The 18,566-nt window shown below is 45.8% G+C and overlaps 1 protein-coding gene across 1 annotated transcript; it reads left to right on the plus strand.

The window, feature by feature from the left end:
* Nucleotides 1–255: 255 nt before the first annotated feature.
* APEH (acylaminoacyl-peptide hydrolase) lies at nt 256–18,150 on the plus strand (the record flags this gene model as incomplete). The annotated part of the gene is given in 18 exon segments (XM_077466622.1): nt 256–331; nt 511–668; nt 2,072–2,209; nt 2,315–2,406; nt 2,483–2,523; nt 3,553–3,674; nt 5,807–5,867; nt 5,946–6,043; nt 6,289–6,343; nt 9,133–9,221; nt 9,310–9,448; nt 11,761–11,844; nt 11,933–12,013; nt 12,097–12,185; nt 13,677–13,867; nt 14,116–14,217; nt 17,396–17,503; nt 17,597–18,150. Coding segments are annotated over 18 exon segments (2,001 nt in total), but the record flags the coding sequence as incomplete, so codon positions are not given.
* Between the last annotated feature and the right edge of the window lie 416 nt (nt 18,151–18,566).

Genomic DNA, 18,566 nt, shown 5'->3' on the forward strand with positions numbered 1-18,566 from the left:
AACGGTGGAGGGCGCCTGGTTCTTGGAGGTGGGAAAGGAGGCTCAATTCTTGGAGGGCTGGAAAGGGGGAAGAATGCCCGGCTCACGAAGGGTGGGAAGGGCGAGAGGACGCTCGATTACTGGAGGCTGGGAAGGGGAGAGGACCCTTGGGTTCCTGGAGGGTAGGTAGTGGGATTGATGCCAAACTTCCGGGAAAGGGGTTGATCCCTGTGGTGTATCCAATCCATACCAATATGAAAGTCATCCTCTCTCCAGATCTGGGACAAGAACCGCAAGGGGAAGAGCATCAACCTGACAGCACTGGACAAACACGGGAAGGTGTACGAAGATGGTGAGTGATACTATTGTTCTTATACCAGAACTGTTCACATACAAAAACACTACAGCAACTGAGTGCAGAAATAAGATGGCAGACGCTGTGTTTCCATCACATTGAGGGAGGGGGTTGTCCGAGTCCTATGTCCACCTGTCCCCCATTTGTTCATTAGGTTCTACCTTCTGTCCCTGCAGAGCAGTTCGGCTGTCTGTCCTGGTCGCACTCCGAGTCTCATTTGCTGTACATCTCTGAGAAGAAGAGACCCAAGACCAAGTCGTTCTTCGAAGCCTCAGCCGCAGATCTTCCCGCCTCTGCAGATGAAGATGATGATGGCACTGATAAAGTGGTTAAGGTGAGGAGCTATACTGAATGATTGTATCGTCCACCTCACCTTTCCACAGTCAGATGGAGGGGGTTTGCCTTCTAATAAATATATATATATTTATTTATTAGAAGGCAAACCCCTTCCATCTGACTATATGTAAAAATCCAAGGGTGTGTCCATCTATTTCAACTATAAAAATAAATAAAAAATATCATACAATCCCATATACACAATCCTTCACCCACAGTTGATCCAGAAGAAGGCAAAAAACCCCAGCAAAGCATGATCCAATTTGCTCCAACAAGGAAGAAAATCCCTTCCTGATCCCCCAAGAGGCAATCAGATTTTCCCCCGGATCAACTTTACCTATAAATGTCAGTACCCAGTTATATTCTGTACATTTAGGAAAGAATCCAGGAATTTCTTAAAGCAATCTACTGAGCTGGCCAGAACCACCTCAAGGAAGTCCATTCCACATTTTCACAGCTCTTACTGTGAAGAAACCTTTCCATATTTAGAGATGAAATTGGTTTTCCTCATAAAGAGTGCCCCCTTGTCCTCTGTGATGACTGTAAAGTGAATCACTCAACACCAAGTTAATTATATGGACCCCTTATATATTTGTACATGGTGATACATATACATATCCCCCTTTTTAATCTCCTCTTCTCAAGAGAATAAATTCAGTTCCTCTAATCTTTCCTCATAGCTGAGCTCCTCCATGCCTCTTATCAGTTTGGTTGCCCTTCTCTGCACTTTCTCCAGTTCCCCGATATCCTTTATGAGAACTGGTGCCCAAAACTGAACTGCAAATTCCAGATGAGGTCTTACTAATGATTTGTACAGAGGGGACAAAATGATATCTCTCTCTCTCTCTCCTCTCTCTCTCTCTCTCTCTCTCTCTGGAGTCCATACCTCTCTTATACAAGAAAGGACTTTGCTCGCTTTGGAAACTGCAGCTTGGCATTGCATGCTATTATCGAGCTTGTGATCTACCAAAATCCCCAGATCCTTCTCCATTACGGATCTCCCTCCTCCTAGTATTGTACTCCCCCCTAGTATGTATGATGCATATTCTTTGCCCCCAAGTGCAGAACGTTTTACATTTATCAACATTAAACCTCATTTGCCACGTAGTTGCCCAATTAAACAGTGCACTGAGAAATAGGGTGAGGTCAGAAATGGAGTCGCCCCTTTCCTGTTGCTGGATGAGTTAGAACTTGATTGGGAGATGGTGTTACATAAATACTCAGTTTTTTTTTTTTTTTTTTATTAAAAAAAAAAAACAAAATTGAGCAGCTAAATGAAGTTCTCAAAAGTTAAAATGTCTTGCCTACTAAAAGATTTTTAATACTGCTCAGTCACTCTTCTCTTGGGATTGCTATGCCCCCTCGGGGTGATTGTCGTTGACATTTCTCTCTGTCCTGCAGGGTGATCAGTTTGTGCTGCATGAAGATTGGGGCGAGGGCCTAGTGAATAAGAGCACCCCAGTGCTGTGTGTGCTAGACATCGAGAGCTGCAATATCTCTGTCTTGGAGGGGATCCCAGAACATGTATCGCCAGGACAGGTGAGAGGACCCTGCATCTTCCACCTCCACCCCATCCTTGTCTATATCCACCCCCATCACTAAAATGAAATCACTTTCCTCATCACCATCCATCTCTCCCTATAGGCTTTCTGGTCCCCGGATGACACCGGTGTTGTGTTTGTTGGGTGGTGGCACAGTCCCTTCAGAGTGGGCCTAAAATACTGTGCCAACAGGAGGTAAGAGCCTCATATGGTGGGGTGGAGTTCGGGGGAGTTATTCTGGGTTGTCTCACTCTGATCTCTCCCCCCACAGATCAGCTCTGTTCTTCGTAGACCTGACCGGAGGAAAATGTGGTGAGTCAAAGATCCAAGTTATTATCCCTGCCCTCTACAACGTCCTCCGTACTGCCTACATTGTTCTCTGTACAGCACTGCGGTATATGTCAGAGCTATGCAATTAATGTCCCCCCCCCCACAGTCACATCCTGTTATTATAATTTTATAGCTCTGACATATACCACAGTGCTGCACACTGAACCAGTCACATTAGTCTCTGTACCAGAGGAGCTTGCACTCTAATGTCCCCCTCAGTCACATCCTGTTATTATAATTTTATAGCTCTGACATATACCACAGTGCTGCACACTGAACCAGTCACATTAGTCTCTGTACCAGAGGAGCTTGCACTCTAATGTCCCCCTCACAGTCACATCCTGTTATTATAGAGTGTAAGCTCCTCTGGTACAGAGACTGATGTGACTGGCTCAGTGTGCAGCACTGTGGTATATGTCAGAGCTATAAAATTATAATAGTGTGTGACTGGGGGGGGGGGGGGCATTAGAGTGTAAGCTCCTCTGAGACTAATGTGCCTGGCTCAGTGTTCCCTGTACAGCACTGCGGTATATTTCAGAGCTATATACATTTTATAATAACGTGTGACTGTGGGGGGATATTAGAGTGTAAGCTCCTCAGACACAGAGACTGTTGTGAACTGGTGTGCCGCACTGTGGTATATGTCAGAGCTATATAAATGTATAATAATACTTTTATGTTAAAAGAAAAATTTGTATAATAATAATGGTGTGTGACTGTGGTGAAACATTAGTGTGTAAGCTCTTTTGGTACAGAGAATGAACTGACTGGCTCAGTGTTCTCTATACAGCACTGCGGTTTATGTCAGAGCTATAAAAATGTATAATGGTGTGTGATTGTGGGGGGACATTAGAGTGTAAGCTCCACTGGTATAGGGACTGATGTGACTGGCTCAGTGTTCTGTGTACTCCGCTGATAACAATATACAAGGACAGGATACCATAGCGCCCCCCCCTCTGGTGTTATTGGACGACTGTGAGTGTCTTTTGTGTCTGTCTCTCTCTCTTTCAGAGACTCTCTCTGTGGATAACTCGGCTGTCTTCTCCCCGCGGCTCAGCCCAGACAAGTGTCGTGTTGTGTATCTGAAGTGTGACATGTTCGGCCCTCATCTACAATGCTGCCAGCTGCTCATGGTACCCGATCTCCTCTGTCCATGTATGCTGTCTGTCAGATCTGTCATTATACAATCATGATAAACCTTTATATAGCACTGTTCTCCTAGCAGCACTGGGGGGGGGGGGGGGGTCACTGGTTCAAATCCCAACCAGAGCACTACCTGCCTGGAGTTTGCATGTTCTCCTCTGAGCCTGTGTTGGTTTCCTCCGGGTACTCCAGTTTCCTTCCACACCCCAAAGACATGCTGGTCAGATAATTGGCTCCTGTCTAAATTGACCCCAGTATGTTTATAAAAGTGAGTTAGGGACCTTGAGGACAAATTCTGATTATTTACGTCCCCTCACAGCCAAATTTGAAAGGAAATTCCAATAGCTATAATTTAATATATATATATATATATATATATATATATATATATATATATGTATGTATGTGTGTGTGTGTGTGTGTGTGTGTGTGTGTGTGTGTGTGTGTATATATATATATATATATATATATATATATATATATATATATATATATATATATATATATATATATATATATACTAGTATGTAAATTAGACATGCACACTGGCAAAAAATGTATTTGTGTTCGTTTTTGTTTTTGTTTTTCGTTTTTCATGTCATTCGTTATGATCAAAATTTATTAATTCAAATAAATTCAGAAATTCTAAAATAAGAAAATCAAAAAATTTGAAAATCCAAAATAATAGCCAACTAATGATAACTATTAAATTATAACTATTGGAATTTCCTTTCAAATTTTGGCTGTGAGGGAACGTAAATAATCAGAATTTATCCAAAGTTACGAATTATCCGAAATAACGAATGCCGCATCTAAACATATGGAATGTAACAAATTAATAATAAGTTCATTATTATTATTTATTATTATTATTAGTAATTTTTGGAAAATTAATTGGGGTAGCAAGGACAAGAAATTAGCAGAATGGGGGTCACCAGGACTTGAAGATACAGAGCAATACAAAAAGAGTTACTATTATTTCTTTGTAAGACCCCTTTCACACTGGGGCGTTTTTCAGGCGCTTTAGCGTTTAAAAAAAAAAAAGTGCCTGTAAAGCGCTTGAAAGAAGCCTCATTTGCAGTCTCAATGTGAAAGCCCAAGTGCTTTAAGAGCCCTTTCACAATGTCAGCGCCCGAAAAACACTCGTAAAGCGCCGCTTAAACTAGCAGCGCTTTACCAGCGTTTTTCAAGTGTTATTGGGGCGCTTTTAACCCCTGCTAGTGGCCAAATAAAGGGTTAAAAGCGCCCACAAAACGCTGCTGCGCTTTTAAGGGCGTTTTACAGGCGCTTCCCATTGATTTCAATGGGAAGGGGCGCTTTAGGAGCGTTGTATTCACCGCTCCAAAAGCGCTGCAAAGAAGCTGCTTGCAGGACTTTTTTTGACGCCCTGCCAGCGCAGCGCCTCAGTGTGAAAGCACTCGGGGCTTTTACATTGGGATTGCAGTTGCGGCTTCTTTCAGGTGCTTTACAGGTGCTTTTTTTTAACGCTAAAGCGCCTGGAAAAACGCCACAGTGTGAAAGGGGTCTCAGTGTGAAAGCACTCAGGCTTTTACATTGGGATTGCAGTTGCGGCTTCTTTCAAGCGCTTTACAGGTGCTTTTGTAATGCTAAAGAGCCTGAAAAAGCCCCAGTGTGAAAGGGGGCCTAAAAATACGAGTTTATACTGCTGTGTGTTTCCTACCACTTCGTTCTTTATCACCCCCTCCCCATCACCAGGACAGGAAGTGATAGGCGATATCCCATGGGAACACTGACAATAATTAAATGCTGACAGAGGATCTAACAGTATCCCCAGTAGAGATTTCCCCTCACTGGACATTATGAACACCAGTAGAGGAAGTGAGTGTAAATCTCCAGTATGGGGACACAGACAGCAGGACCAACCTTTCCAAGGTTTGGAAATCCACACTAATCACTGGACTTTGATCACATCACCATGAAAGGCCTGTGGCTGGTTTATGGCTGGTGCTCTTCTCGGAGGTGTCGCAGTCACCTATGGAAGGTTTACACTCCTTGTCTTGATAACCAGGCAAGGCCTGTGGCTGGTTTCTAACTTGCGCTCTTCCTAACCATGGTGAGCTATCGCCAACCTAATTCTAGATTCTCATCTTATTTCTTCCAGTATGATTGGTACACAAAGGTGACATCTGTGGTGGTGGACATTGTGCCCAGATCCAGTGATGGTGAGTGGGGTTGCTGGCTGGATTGTCCTCCATCCTGACATTCCCAGTCTGGTCTAATCCCGATTTTTCTCTCTGCAGGAAAGTTTGAGGGACTTTACACCTGGCTGCTGGCTCCGTTCTGCTGGTCAGCGGACAGTCAAAGGGTCATTGTGGATACAATGCTGCACAGTCAGCAGGTAAGGTAGCTGATCCAGTGTGTGATCAGCCATTTTCTGTCCCTTCTCAGCATCATGAACTGTGTGTATGTCTAGCAGTGTGCGTTTATCATTTAATATTTTTTTTTATTTTTTTTTTATTAATTTTTTTATTTTTTTTGTTTACGTTGACACTTTGTAAGTGGCTTATTTGTAATATGTTTAAAAAATGTAATAAAAAGAATAAAAAAAAAAAAAAGTCACATTTCAATATTTTCTTCACGCAGAATTTGTATGTAGTGGATACGATGGCCAAAAGCGTGACTCTCCTCCAGTCTAAAGGTATGAATGTAGCACAGCAGCCTCCTGTCAAATGACACTAGAGAGGAAGATTGTGCTGTTTTATAGCCAAGACCTGACCCAGAGTAACCTGTTCCTGGGGATATATATTGGCTTAGAGCAATGTTTGGGTGGTTCCAGGCAGTGGGGTACTTTGTGAGCCGCGGTGTGAGCAAAAGGCTCCATTAATTATGAATGTGAACACCGCTAACCAATTGCACCACTCGGGAACATACTGTGGGGGTCATCTACTAAAACCTGAAGAGGGCAAAACCTAGTTGCCGCTCTGCGTAGAAACCAATCGACTTCCAGGTTTTAGGCCGGGTTCACACTGGTAGACACGACAGTCATACTACTTTGGTTCCGACTTTGCCCTGCGACTTGAAGTCCGACATGTGTCCGACTTCAATGAACGGGGATCCGACTTTGTTCCCCGACAATACCAGGCACTGTGTCTGGTATGAATCTTTAGGGGGAACTCCCACGCAAAATGTAAAAAAAAAAAAAAAACGTCATGGGTTCCCCCTCCAACAGCATACCAGGCCCTTCGGTCTGTTATGGATTTTGAGGGGAACCCCCACGCCGAAATAACAGCGTTGGGGTCCCCCCAAAATCCATACCAGACACTTAACCAAGCACACAGCCCGGCAGGCCAGGAAAGGGGGTGGCCCACCCCTTCTGAATGTACCAGGCCAAATGCCCTGAACATGGGGGGGGGGGGGGGGGGTGCGGGGGGCATGTGTCAAAAATAAGACGTTTTTAAAGTAATTTTATTAAGTAATTTATTAAGGCAGCTCCGTCGTCTTTTCCAATTTCTCCCCTCTCCGGCTCTTTTGCCTCCTCCACTGATGTCTTCTGCCTCTGCCGGTTGTTCTCCCCTCTCTGGCTCTTCTCCGCTCCCCGCAGATGTCTTCTAGCCGTCTCCGGGTTCTTCTCCCTCTGTCTGCTTCTTCTTCGCTGTCCAGGTCTTCTCTGCTATCTTCTCGCTCCGTTCTTCTTCCGATGATGACTCAACGATCTCTCCCGCTCTAATGCTGGGTGCGCCGTGTGCCACTACTTAAATTGGCATGGAGCGGGGTCACCGGAGGCCCCCCCCTTATGACGTCACCACCCTATCATGGCCCAGGCGGTGAAGTCATAAGGGGTGGGGCCTCCGGATGACATCAACCGATGACCTTGCACCATGCCAATATAAGTAGTGGCACACCGCGCACCCAGCATTAGACAAGACAGCGGAGGAGACCGCGCAGAAGACAGTGGACAGAGGGAGAAGAACCAGAGAGAGAGCAGGGAAGAACCTTCAGAGGCAGAAGATGACAGCGGAGGACACAGAAGAGCTAGAGAGGGGAGAAGAGCTCGACAGACGACGGAGCTGCCTTAATAAATTATTTTAAAAACTAGTATAATGTATTTTATTTTTGACACTTTTTTTTTTTTTTTTTTTCTTTCTTTTAAGGTGAATAGGTAGGGGTACAATGTACCCCATACTCATTCACATGGGGTGAGGGGCCGGGATATGTGGGCCCCCTTGTTAAATGGGGTTTCCAGATTATGATAAGCCCCGCGCCCGCAGATACCAATACCAACAGCTAGGATTGTCGGGAAGAGGCCCTTGTCCTCATCAATATGCCACCCCCCTATGTTGCGGGCATGCAGCCTGGTACGGTTCAGGAGGCTCGCTGGATTTTGGGGGGACCCCCCACGCGGTTTTTTCAATGTGGGGGGGTTCCCTTAAAGCCCATAGGAGAGTATATCAGGCCCTTCGGTCTGGGAGGGGGGACCCATGCATTTTTTTTTTTTTTTTTTTTTTTTTTTATTTGGCATGGAGTTCCCCTTCAAGATCATCAGAGCACAAGTCGCATGCCAAAGTCTGATCAGTCAAGACAGCGATCCAACTTCAGTAATATTCAATCGGCTGAAGTAGGATCAAAGTCAGACCAAAGTAGTGCAGGGAGCATTTTCAAAGACTTGTGTCGGACCAGTTAAGACGGCTCCCATAGGGAAACATTGATTTTCACACGTCCTGCAACATGATCTCCCAATGTCGAAGCGTTTGTCGTACCAGCGTGAACCCGGCCTTATTTCGAAGCTTGATTGAACAAGCTGAAGTTGGAAGCTGATTGGCTCCCATGCACAGCTTGCACCAGATTCTGAGCTCTTCCATGTTTAGTAAATCTCCCCCTATGGCTAATTTAAGGGCTGTGCATGAAGAGAACAGGAGCGCACCATAGTAAATATCGGAACAGTTATGTGTAGTTTGCTGGTGGTGGTCAGGTGATGAGCTGCGTCTGCCGATTACACTTACCAAAATAATAATATGCAGTTCTCTCCTCTCTTTAAATCACATTTCTTGCTACATTTTTTTACTTTTGTACCAGGGGTTGATTTACTAAAGGCAAATAGACTGCGCAAGTGTAGTTGTTGAAGAAGAGCTTCGTAAATGCGGTAAAGCGTCACTTTACAATGAATACCCAATCGCATGCAAGGAAAAAAAAACAAAACGATTTTTGCTTGCACATGATTGGATGATGGAAGTCAGCAGAGCTTTCCCTTATTTACTAAGCTCTGGAGCAGTGATGGCAAACCTTTGGCACCCCAGATGTTTTGGAACTACATTTCCCATGATGCTCATGTACTCTGGATTGTAGTTGAGCATCATGGGAATTGTAGTTCCAAAACATCTGGGGTGCCAAGGTTTACCATCACTGCTCTGGAGCAACTGTGCTTGCAAAAAGGCACAGTCTATTTGCCTTTAGTAAATGCACCCCTCTGTCTCTACCTTATCCCACCAGACTCCTCGCCTGGTAGCTGGAAGCTGATGGCGATTGATCGCGATTTGTTGGTTGTCAGGTTTTCCTCTCCAAGCTGTCCTCCAACTGTGGTGAGTCCAATAACTCGGATATGTGGTCATTCCTGTCCTTAACTTTCTTCCACCATCCTACAGACATACTGTTGTTCTCTCTGTACAGAAAGTGGGATTTCTTCCGCCGGCTGGAAGGGAGGAGGAGATTAGCTGGGTGTCCTTGGAGGAGGAGAAGCCCTTAGCAGATATAACCTGGAGCTACATAAGCCACAAACCACCTCCGGAACAGGAGAACCACCAATACCGTAAGTTCCTGATAGGGCCACCAGTGGGGGGGGGGGCACGCAAGTGGGGGCCCAGCCCTAAGCAGATCGATAGCAGCAGCTTGATGTCACTCTGTCTTCCAGCCTTTGTTCTGCATCCAATCAGGCCCAGACGCAGGTAGCTTTGTAATGCGCCATTGTGGGGGTGCAGGGGGTGACTTTTCGGAATCTGAAAGCCCCAATTAACAAGGGAGCCTCCAGATACCACCCACCCCCATGTGAATGATTATGTTGTACATAGTATAGTATTATTATTATACAGGATTTATATTGCGCCAACAGTTTGTGCAGCGCTTTACGCTATAAAGGGAGAAAATATAGCATCAATGCAATTCAATACAAGAGGGTTAGGTGGGCTCTGCTCCTGCGAGTTTACAATCAATAGATGAGGTTCGGGGGGGGGGGGGGAGGGACACTCGATCAGCCCACCCTTGTCCTTTTCTGGGCTGCATGCTCAGATAAGGTTCTGGTATGGATTTTGGGAGGAACCCTACACCAATTATTTTTCTTAATTGTGGTGTGGGGTTCCCCTCAATATCCATACCAGACCCCCAAGGGCCTGGTATGGATGGGGGGGGGGGGGGCTACGCTTTATTTATTTATTTATTTTTTTTTTTTATTCCGGCACTGCTTTTGTATACATTTTGCTGTCAGCGGGGCAAACGGCTGACGGCAAATTAGTTATGGTTGTTAGGGACGCAGCGGCCGCCTACTTCATAACAACTATCTATTTACTGGTTGTTAAGAATGTAGGCAGCATGTCGGCTCCTTAACAACCAGCTAAAAAAAAATTCAACATGATCCTTAACTATCATATGCCTGGATCACTACTTATTTACCGCATGCATTTGTTTATTTCTCTCCTTTATAGTGAATTGACTTTAACACCGTATTATGCAGTATTTACCAAGCGTTTTTGGATTTTGAGATAAATACCACCCACAGGGATAGTGAATTTGGCATTTTTAGCTTTGCGTGCGATATTTGGGAAAGATGTGTCAGATCACCTAAATACCACAACAATCTCCATTTTAGTGAGTGAAGCCCACTTAGCCACTAGGGATTTTTGGAGGGAGGCTAGAGGGTCCCCCAACAAAGAGGCCATTAGGAGCCCCGTGTTTTCTGATGATGGTCCTGGCTCCTAAAATCTTAATGGGAGCCATAATGAGCGATTGGCTGTAGCAACATGCAGAGGAACCTCCGGATGCCTTTACTAGCATCTGCGCTGTAACATCAACTGTTCTCAAGTCTTTATTGATCAATAACGCTGAACTGACCATTGACGCGTAGATTACGCTATACGTAATCAATCTCACCTGCGCTAATACGCACCCTCTCAGTCTAATGGTATAATGCATCTTTAAACAACCCATGTCTCCCACATTTCCCCAGTAAACAGACATAATCACCGTCTTAGCTCCAACGTTCGTTCATCTGCCCTGCTGGGCAGAGGCTCTCTGCTTTCATTCACATACACCAACAGGAAGTCACAAACAGGAAGTGCTGGCCCCAACAGCCAATTGCTTCCACCACAGGATATGACCTCACAGGATATGAATGTCAACACAGGAAATCCTTTCAAACAAGACGAATTTTATACAACAACCAATGGATAATGACTAGGGGAGTCTTATGGGCGTGTCTGGGCAGGGGCTGTGTGTACGATCTCCAGCCCCCCTGTCTCTGTATCAAAGAAGCCTGAGATTATTAACTCCACTCCTGACCACAAGGATTCAAAGGCTCCTGTTTTTACAGTTTGTTCGTGAATCCTTATTCTGCTTTGTTCAGAGAACAAAACATACCTGGGCTATACTACTGTCTCTGTGGATGGGAGATTATCTGCAGGTATAAGCCATGGCACCCCAAAAATGTTGATCAGGCATACAGGGGTGACACGAGCGCACATCGGCTAAACCGATATTGTCTTTGTAGAGCTAACACATTCCCCCCCCCCCCCCCCCCCCAGACGATCGTTCTGTTCATTGCACAGGGGCCCTTCCCTGGCGGACATATCTCCACTCTGCAAACACTTCTCTACATCCCCAAGGAGCTTTCCACTACCAAACGGACCTCAACCAGCGTCAGTCCACCCCGGTCATCTCTTTAGACCGGGCTGCGGGAGTACTAACACTGAGAGACACCGACAATACATATTAAAATACACCTTCATAAAATTTCTACAATTTCTAAAACAATTTGTTTTGCACAATTGTCTTTTTTTTTTTTTTTTTCTGGAATAATGTTTTTGCTTTTTTTCATTGAATGCTTACATCCTGATTTTGTTACTTTTGCAGCTGGTTTGGAATACGAATCGATCTTCATGAGGCCTCAGAACGTTCCCGAGGAGAGTCGGATCCCCCTGGTGGTTTTTCCTCATGGTTCGTTGCTGGCAGTGCCTTCTGTCTGTGTTGTTGGTTCCTCTGTCTGTACCACGTGTCACTCTGTCCTTTTCCCCCCCCCCCGCAGGCGGGCCGCACTCCGTGTTTGTCAGCGAGTGGATGCTGTTCCCGGCTGTGCTGTGTAAGATGGGCTTCGCTGTTCAGTTAGGTGAGACTCTGCGTTCTGTACGGATATATAGACATTAAACTGTGTACCTCCAAATTCACTTCTTCTCTTCTCTGCCATGGCAGTGAATTATCGGGGATCGCTGGGCTTCGGGCAGGACAATTTGATGTCCCTGCCAGGGAAAGTCGGTGATCAGGATGTGAAGGATGTTCAGGTAAGTGCACCTGTCCTCCTTGTCTGTATTGACCGTTTTTATCATCTTCACTTCTATGTCTGCCTTGTTTCATGTTCAGCTATTAGATGGCATGGTCACTCGCCACCCCATCAATCTACATAAAGCAGTGTTTTTTTACCCCTTGCCGCCTGCAAGCAATATGAACAAGGGATTGCCGCTCCAAAAAGCTCCAGACCTCTTGGAAACACCCGTCCTATTAGAAACTCACAGGTGCTGGCTCTGCACAAGATTTAGAAGAGAGAAAAAATCCTGGACGGCCTCACTCCGCTGAAGGCATCTTTATTGAAATTTTTTTTTAAATCCAACACGGTCACTTCATGCACAGACAAAACAGGGAAACCCAGCTAACATATTTCACACCATGCGTTGGTGCTTAATCATGATTAAGCACCAACGCATGGTGTGAAACATGTTAGCTGGCTTTCCCTGTTTTGTCTGTGCATGAAGTGACCGTGTTGGATTTTAAAACATTTTTCAATAAAGATGCCTTCAGCGGAGTACAGCCGTCCAGGATTTTTTCCTTCTTCCTTGCCGCCTGCCTAACTCGTACGTATGGCGGCAAATGGGTGGGCTTTTATGCCCTCACACTGTGTACATATATGTGTCGCCGGGTGGCTCGTTTTTCTGTACAAATGGACACTGCCCCCACTTATAACTGGCCTTTGCAGCGAGGAGCACAAACAAAACCAAAGAAAATTCCTAGCTCAGCTTACCGACCAGCCTGCAGCCAAATATAGCACCATGGCAGCAAAAGTATCTAATGTGTCCCCTGACCAATATTTTGACAGTACAAATAAATGGCCACTGTGAGCGACTGTCGCTCACCACTCCATCTATCCACATTAGAGAGACGTCCATTCCATGATCCACCATTAAATGGCACAGTCCCTCGCCACCCTATAGGTCCACATAAAGACACATGGGTTCTCTAATCCACCAGTAAAAGAGGAGTACGGCCAAAGCTCATTTGATTGTACTTCTCCCGTTCTGCACCCCTGTGACCCATTTTCAGCAGACAACGGACTACATCAGACAGAGGCGTTCCAGGCTCGGGCAAGATCCCGACAATGGAGTCGGGATCTGCCCACACACCTAGAACTGGCACCTGGCTCAGCCTCTCGGGGAGCCACTGAGAGGAGAGCCTGAGCTGGCTGCTCCCACTCCCTCCTGCCCCCCTGCTCAGGGAACTTTGAGTACCGAGTGATTGGCGGTGTTGGATCGCTCGGTTCTCAGTGTTAGAGGTGCCGGGGGACAGATGCTGCATCCACCTAGATAAGTATGATCCTTAAAAAAAAAAATACATATCTCTTAAATGGCACAGTCACTCACCACCCTATATATCCACATAAAGACACAGATTCTCAGATCCGTCTCTTTATAGCTATCCGCAATAGAAAGCGGTAATCATGTCTACTGCTTTTGTACCAGTAGATGGCGCAGTTACTAATATTCCTATCTTCCGTCATACAGACGGCGGTGCTGCAGGTTCTGCAGGAGCAGCCAATAGATCCACAGAAAGTTTCGTTATGTGGCGGATCACATGGAGGATTCCTCTCCTGCCACCTTATTGGACAATACCCTGATTTCTACAAAGCCTGTATCGTCCGCAATCCTGTGACTAACATCCCAACAATGACCGGATCAACAGACATCCCAGACTGGTAAGTTCAGCTGCAACACTTTGTTTTTTTTTTTTGGTACAGGTATATGTCACACTCCTGTAAGAACACACAAATTCCCTGCAGGTAGGCTTATAGTGAGGCCTGAAGCCAAGGCCCATCACTGCATTAGATGCAGTAGTAGCTAGCGAGGCGTATTATAGTGACTCTTAAGACAATGTGCTGGTATTAAGAATTTATTTTGTTGAATATTGCAGATCTATACATTGATACTATTTATCTCTCTATAGGTGTCATGTGGAAGCCGGCTTTGCATACTCCTACCAGACTCTTCCCACCGGGGCCCATCTGGAGGAAATGTTAAAGAAATCCCCCATTATATATATTTCTAAGGTACATTATGTAGCAGGATATGTATCCTACATGGGTAGAAAGATCTCCTGGCAAAGCACCCCCTGGACGTGCCTGCGGGATGACCTTATTTTGGGCTTGGGAGCAGTGCATTCTGTGCTTCCTTGATGTCTCAGCGCTCATAGAGATCTGCTGTAATATTGGGGGTCACGCTGGGATCACGTAAGCTCATTTGGAATTCAGGCAGCGAGTATCCAATCAGAAGCTTGATCACCGTTGTCTCAGTTGTCCCTGGCAGGTCAGGACCCCAGTGCTGTAATTGTTTGGGTCACACTAGGCTCAGTTGGGGTTCGGGCACTGAATATCCAATCTGAAAATGCAAACACCAGTCTGTTCAAGCAGGTGGGGGGGGACCCCTGTGCTATAATATTGAGGTAACACTGGGATCATGTGAGGGTCAAGTGGTAAAAATGGGGTCATTCTAAGCTCAGTTGGGATTCAGACAGTGAGTATCCAATCAGAAGCTTGATCACCGTTGTCTCAGTTGTCCCTGGCAGGTCAGGACCCCAGTGCTGTAATTATTTGGGTCACACTAGGCTCAGTTGGGGGTTCAGGCACTGAATATCTAATCAGAAAATGCGTTCACCAGTCTGTTCAAGCAGGTGGGGGGTGGGGGGGCCCTGTGCTATAATAATAAGGTAACGCTGGGCTTGTCAGAAAATGCAGCAGAGATGGCCAGATCTGCGTAGCTACACTCGGAAGAACGGGACCAGACTGTGTATACTTTAAGTGAGATTTATTTACAGTGCAACAAAATCCATCCAAACAAAGCAAACATAAAAATATACATGAACCCACTGATAGAATATCTAACATACAGCCTGATTAATAACTAACTATATACAAAATGTGGAAACAAAGAAAAGCAGGGGAAAACTAGAGGTGCAAGGGAGCAGATGGCAAAGGGGAACCAAAACTAGGAGCAGGGGACTTGGCAGTAGCAAGATCAGGATCAAAGGCAAACAGCAGCAAAACACTGGAGTGAAAGGCACTAGTAGGGGTGGACCTAAATACCCTCCCAGCAGCCAGCATCAGGTGGAAACTGATTACTGGGATCCACTGGTGGACACCGGAACTACAACCTTCTGCTCTCAGAAGTACAGTGCCACCAGCAGGTGATTGAGGTCCTGAGAGGGCTCAGTTGGGGTCATATTGGGATCAGTTGGGGGTTCAGGCAGTGAGGATCCCTACAGAAGATCCGATCTCCAGTCTGTTGTCGCGGAAGGTGATGACCCCAGTGCTGGCTCATTTGGCATCAGGTGGTAATATTGAGGTTATACTGGGCTCAGTTGGAGTTCAGGTGGTCATATCGGGGGTCATACTGGGCTCATTTGAAGTTCAGGTGGTAATATTGGGGTTATACTGTGCTCAGTTGGAGTTCAGGTTATAATATTGGGGTTATAGTGGGCTCAATTGGGTTTAGATGGTAATATTGGGGTCATACTGAGCTCAGTTGGGGTGGTAACATTGGGGTCATACTGGGCTCAGTTGGAGTTCAGGTTATAATATTGGGGTTATAGTGGGCTCAATTGGGTTTAGATGGTAATATTGGGGTCATACTGAGCTCAGTTGGGGTGGTAACATTGGGGTTATACTGGGCTCAGTTGGAGTTCAGGTTATAATATTGGGGTTATAGTGGGCTCAATTGGGTTTAGATGGTAATATTGGGGTCATACTGAGCTCAGTTGGGGTGGTAACATTGGGGTCATACTGGGCTCAGTTGGAGTTCAGGTTATAATATTGGGGTTATAGTGGGCTCAATTGGGTTTAGATGGTAATATTGGGGTCATACTGAGCTCAGTTGGGGTGGTAACATTGGGGTCATACTGGGCTCAGTTGGAGTTCAGGTTATAATATTGGGGTTATAGTGGGCTCAATTGGGTTTAGATGGTAATATTGGGGTCATACTGAGCTCAGTTGGGGTGGTAACATTGGGGTCATACTGGGCTCAGTTGGAGTTCAGGTTATAATATTGGGGTTATAGTGGGCTCAATTGGGTTTAGATGGTAATATTGGGGTCATACTGAGCTCAGTTGGGGTGGTAACATTGGGGTCATACTGGGCTCAGTTGGAGTTCAGGTTATAATATTGGGGTTATAGTGGGCTCAATTGGGTTTAGATGGTAATATTGGGGTCATACTGAGCTCAGTTGGGGTGGTAACATTGGGGTTATACTGGGCTCAGTTGGAGTTCAGGTTATAATATTGGGGTTATAGTGGGCTCAATTGGGTTTAGATGGTAATATTGGGGTCATACTGAGCTCAGTTGGGGTGGTAACATTGGGGTCATACTGGGCTCAGTTGGAGTTCAGGTTATAATATTGGGGTTATAGTGGGCTCAATTGGGTTTAGATGGTAATATTGGGGTCATACTGAGCTCAGTTGGGGTGGTAACATTGGGGTCATACTGGGCTCAGTTGGAGTTCAGGTTATAATATTGGGGTTATAGTGGGCTCAATTGGGTTTAGATGGTAATATTGGGGTCATACTGAGCTCAGTTGGGGTGGTAACATTGGGGTTATACTGGGCACAGTTTGAGTTCAGGTGGTAATATTCGGGTCGTACTATACTGGGCTCAGTTGGAGTTCAGGTGGTAATATTGAGGTCATACTGAGATCAGTTGATATTTGGTGGTAATATTGAGGTCATACTGGGCTCAGTTGGAGTAAAGGTGGTAATATTGAGGTCACACTGAGATCAGTTGACATTTGGTGGTAATATTGAGGTCACAATGGGCTAAGTTGGGGTTCAGGTGGTAATATTGAGGTCATACTGGGCTCAGTTGGCATTCTGGAGTTGAGGGTCACCAGTCTGTAGGCCGGGCAGGTGAGGACCTACCAACCATACTGGACACAGTTCGTCTTCAGGTGGCAATATTGAGGTCGCACTGAGCTCAATTGGAGTTTTGATGTTAATATTGAGATCACACTGGGCTCAGTTGGAGTTTAGGTGGTCACATTGCAGTCATACTGTCGTCAGTTGGGGTTCAAGCTATGAGTATCCAATCAGAAGTTGCAATCACCAGTCTGTGTTGTCCCTGGCACAAGTTGGAACCCTGGTACTGTAATATTGGGGTCACACTGCGCTCACTTGGGGTTCAGGCAGAGAGTATCCAATCTGAAGCTCCGATCACCAGTAGTGTCTCTATTGTCCCCGGCAGGGTGAAAACCCCGGTGCTGCTGATGTTGGGAGAGGAGGACCGGCGGGTCCCGAACACTCAGGGTCTGGAGTATTACAAAGCACTGAGAGCTCACGGTGTCACCGCACGGTCAGTTGCATTCTAGGTATTGTTGCCGATTTTTTCTTTTTCATTTTTTGTCTATAGAGGATAATCTCACTTGTCTCCATCTCCTCCCTCCAGGTTACTCTGGTACCCCGGCAACAACCACGCCTTGGCCAAGGTGGACGCTGAATCTGACAGTTTTATGAATATCGCACTGTGGATCCTCAAAACACCTGGACCAATAATACTCTGGCTTAAAGGACAACTCCACATAAAACTGATATTTTCACCCCCCCCCCCCCCCCCCCATTTATTGATTCTCCGCTCTATGGCCTCATACACACGATTTGCTTATGAACGCTTTTCTCACGACAAGAAAAACGCGTCCAAAGCCGCGTTCTTGAAACGAGTTTAAATGTGTTCAGGCATGTTGAGCGTTTTGGGCATTCGTTCATTTTATTGGCCAGAAAAGTGATTTATTCTGACCCCTTTACACACCCCTTTACGCATTTACACACGTTGGCCATTTTTCTGCCCAAAAGCTTTTCTCCGGAACGCGATTTTGGTACGTTCAGATTTCTGCCTGTAAACTATGTGTGCGCACAGTCACATACACTATATTGTCAAAAGTATTGGGACACCTGACTTTACATGAACTTTAACAGCGTCTTAGTCCGTAGGGTTCAATATTGGGTTGGCCCCGCCCTTTGCAGCTAATAACAGCTTCAACTCTTCTGGGAAGGCCGTCCGCAAGGTTTAGGAGGGTGTCTATGGGAATGTTTGACCCATTCTTCCAGAAGCACATGTGTGAGGTCAGGCACTGATGTTGAATAAGAAGGCCTGGCTCACAGTCTCCGCTTGAATTCATCCCAAAAGGAGTTCTATTGGGTTGAGGTCAGGACTCTGTGCAGGCCAGTCAAGTTCATCCACCCCAAACTCGCTCGTCCATGTCTTTATGGACCTTGCTTTGTGCACTGGTGCGCAGTCATGTTGGAACAGGAAGGGCCGTCCCCAAACTGTTCCCACAAATGTGGGAGAATGAAATGGTCCAAAATGTCTTGGTGTACTGACGCCTTAAGAGTTCCCTTCACTAGAACTAAGGGGGCCA

The sequence above is a fragment of the Lithobates pipiens genome, unplaced genomic scaffold, assembly GCF_037356315.1.
Source record: "Lithobates pipiens isolate NorthernLeopardFrog02 unplaced genomic scaffold, aLitPip1_a1.2 Scaffold_353, whole genome shotgun sequence".
NCBI lineage: Eukaryota > Metazoa > Chordata > Amphibia > Anura > Ranidae > Lithobates > Lithobates pipiens.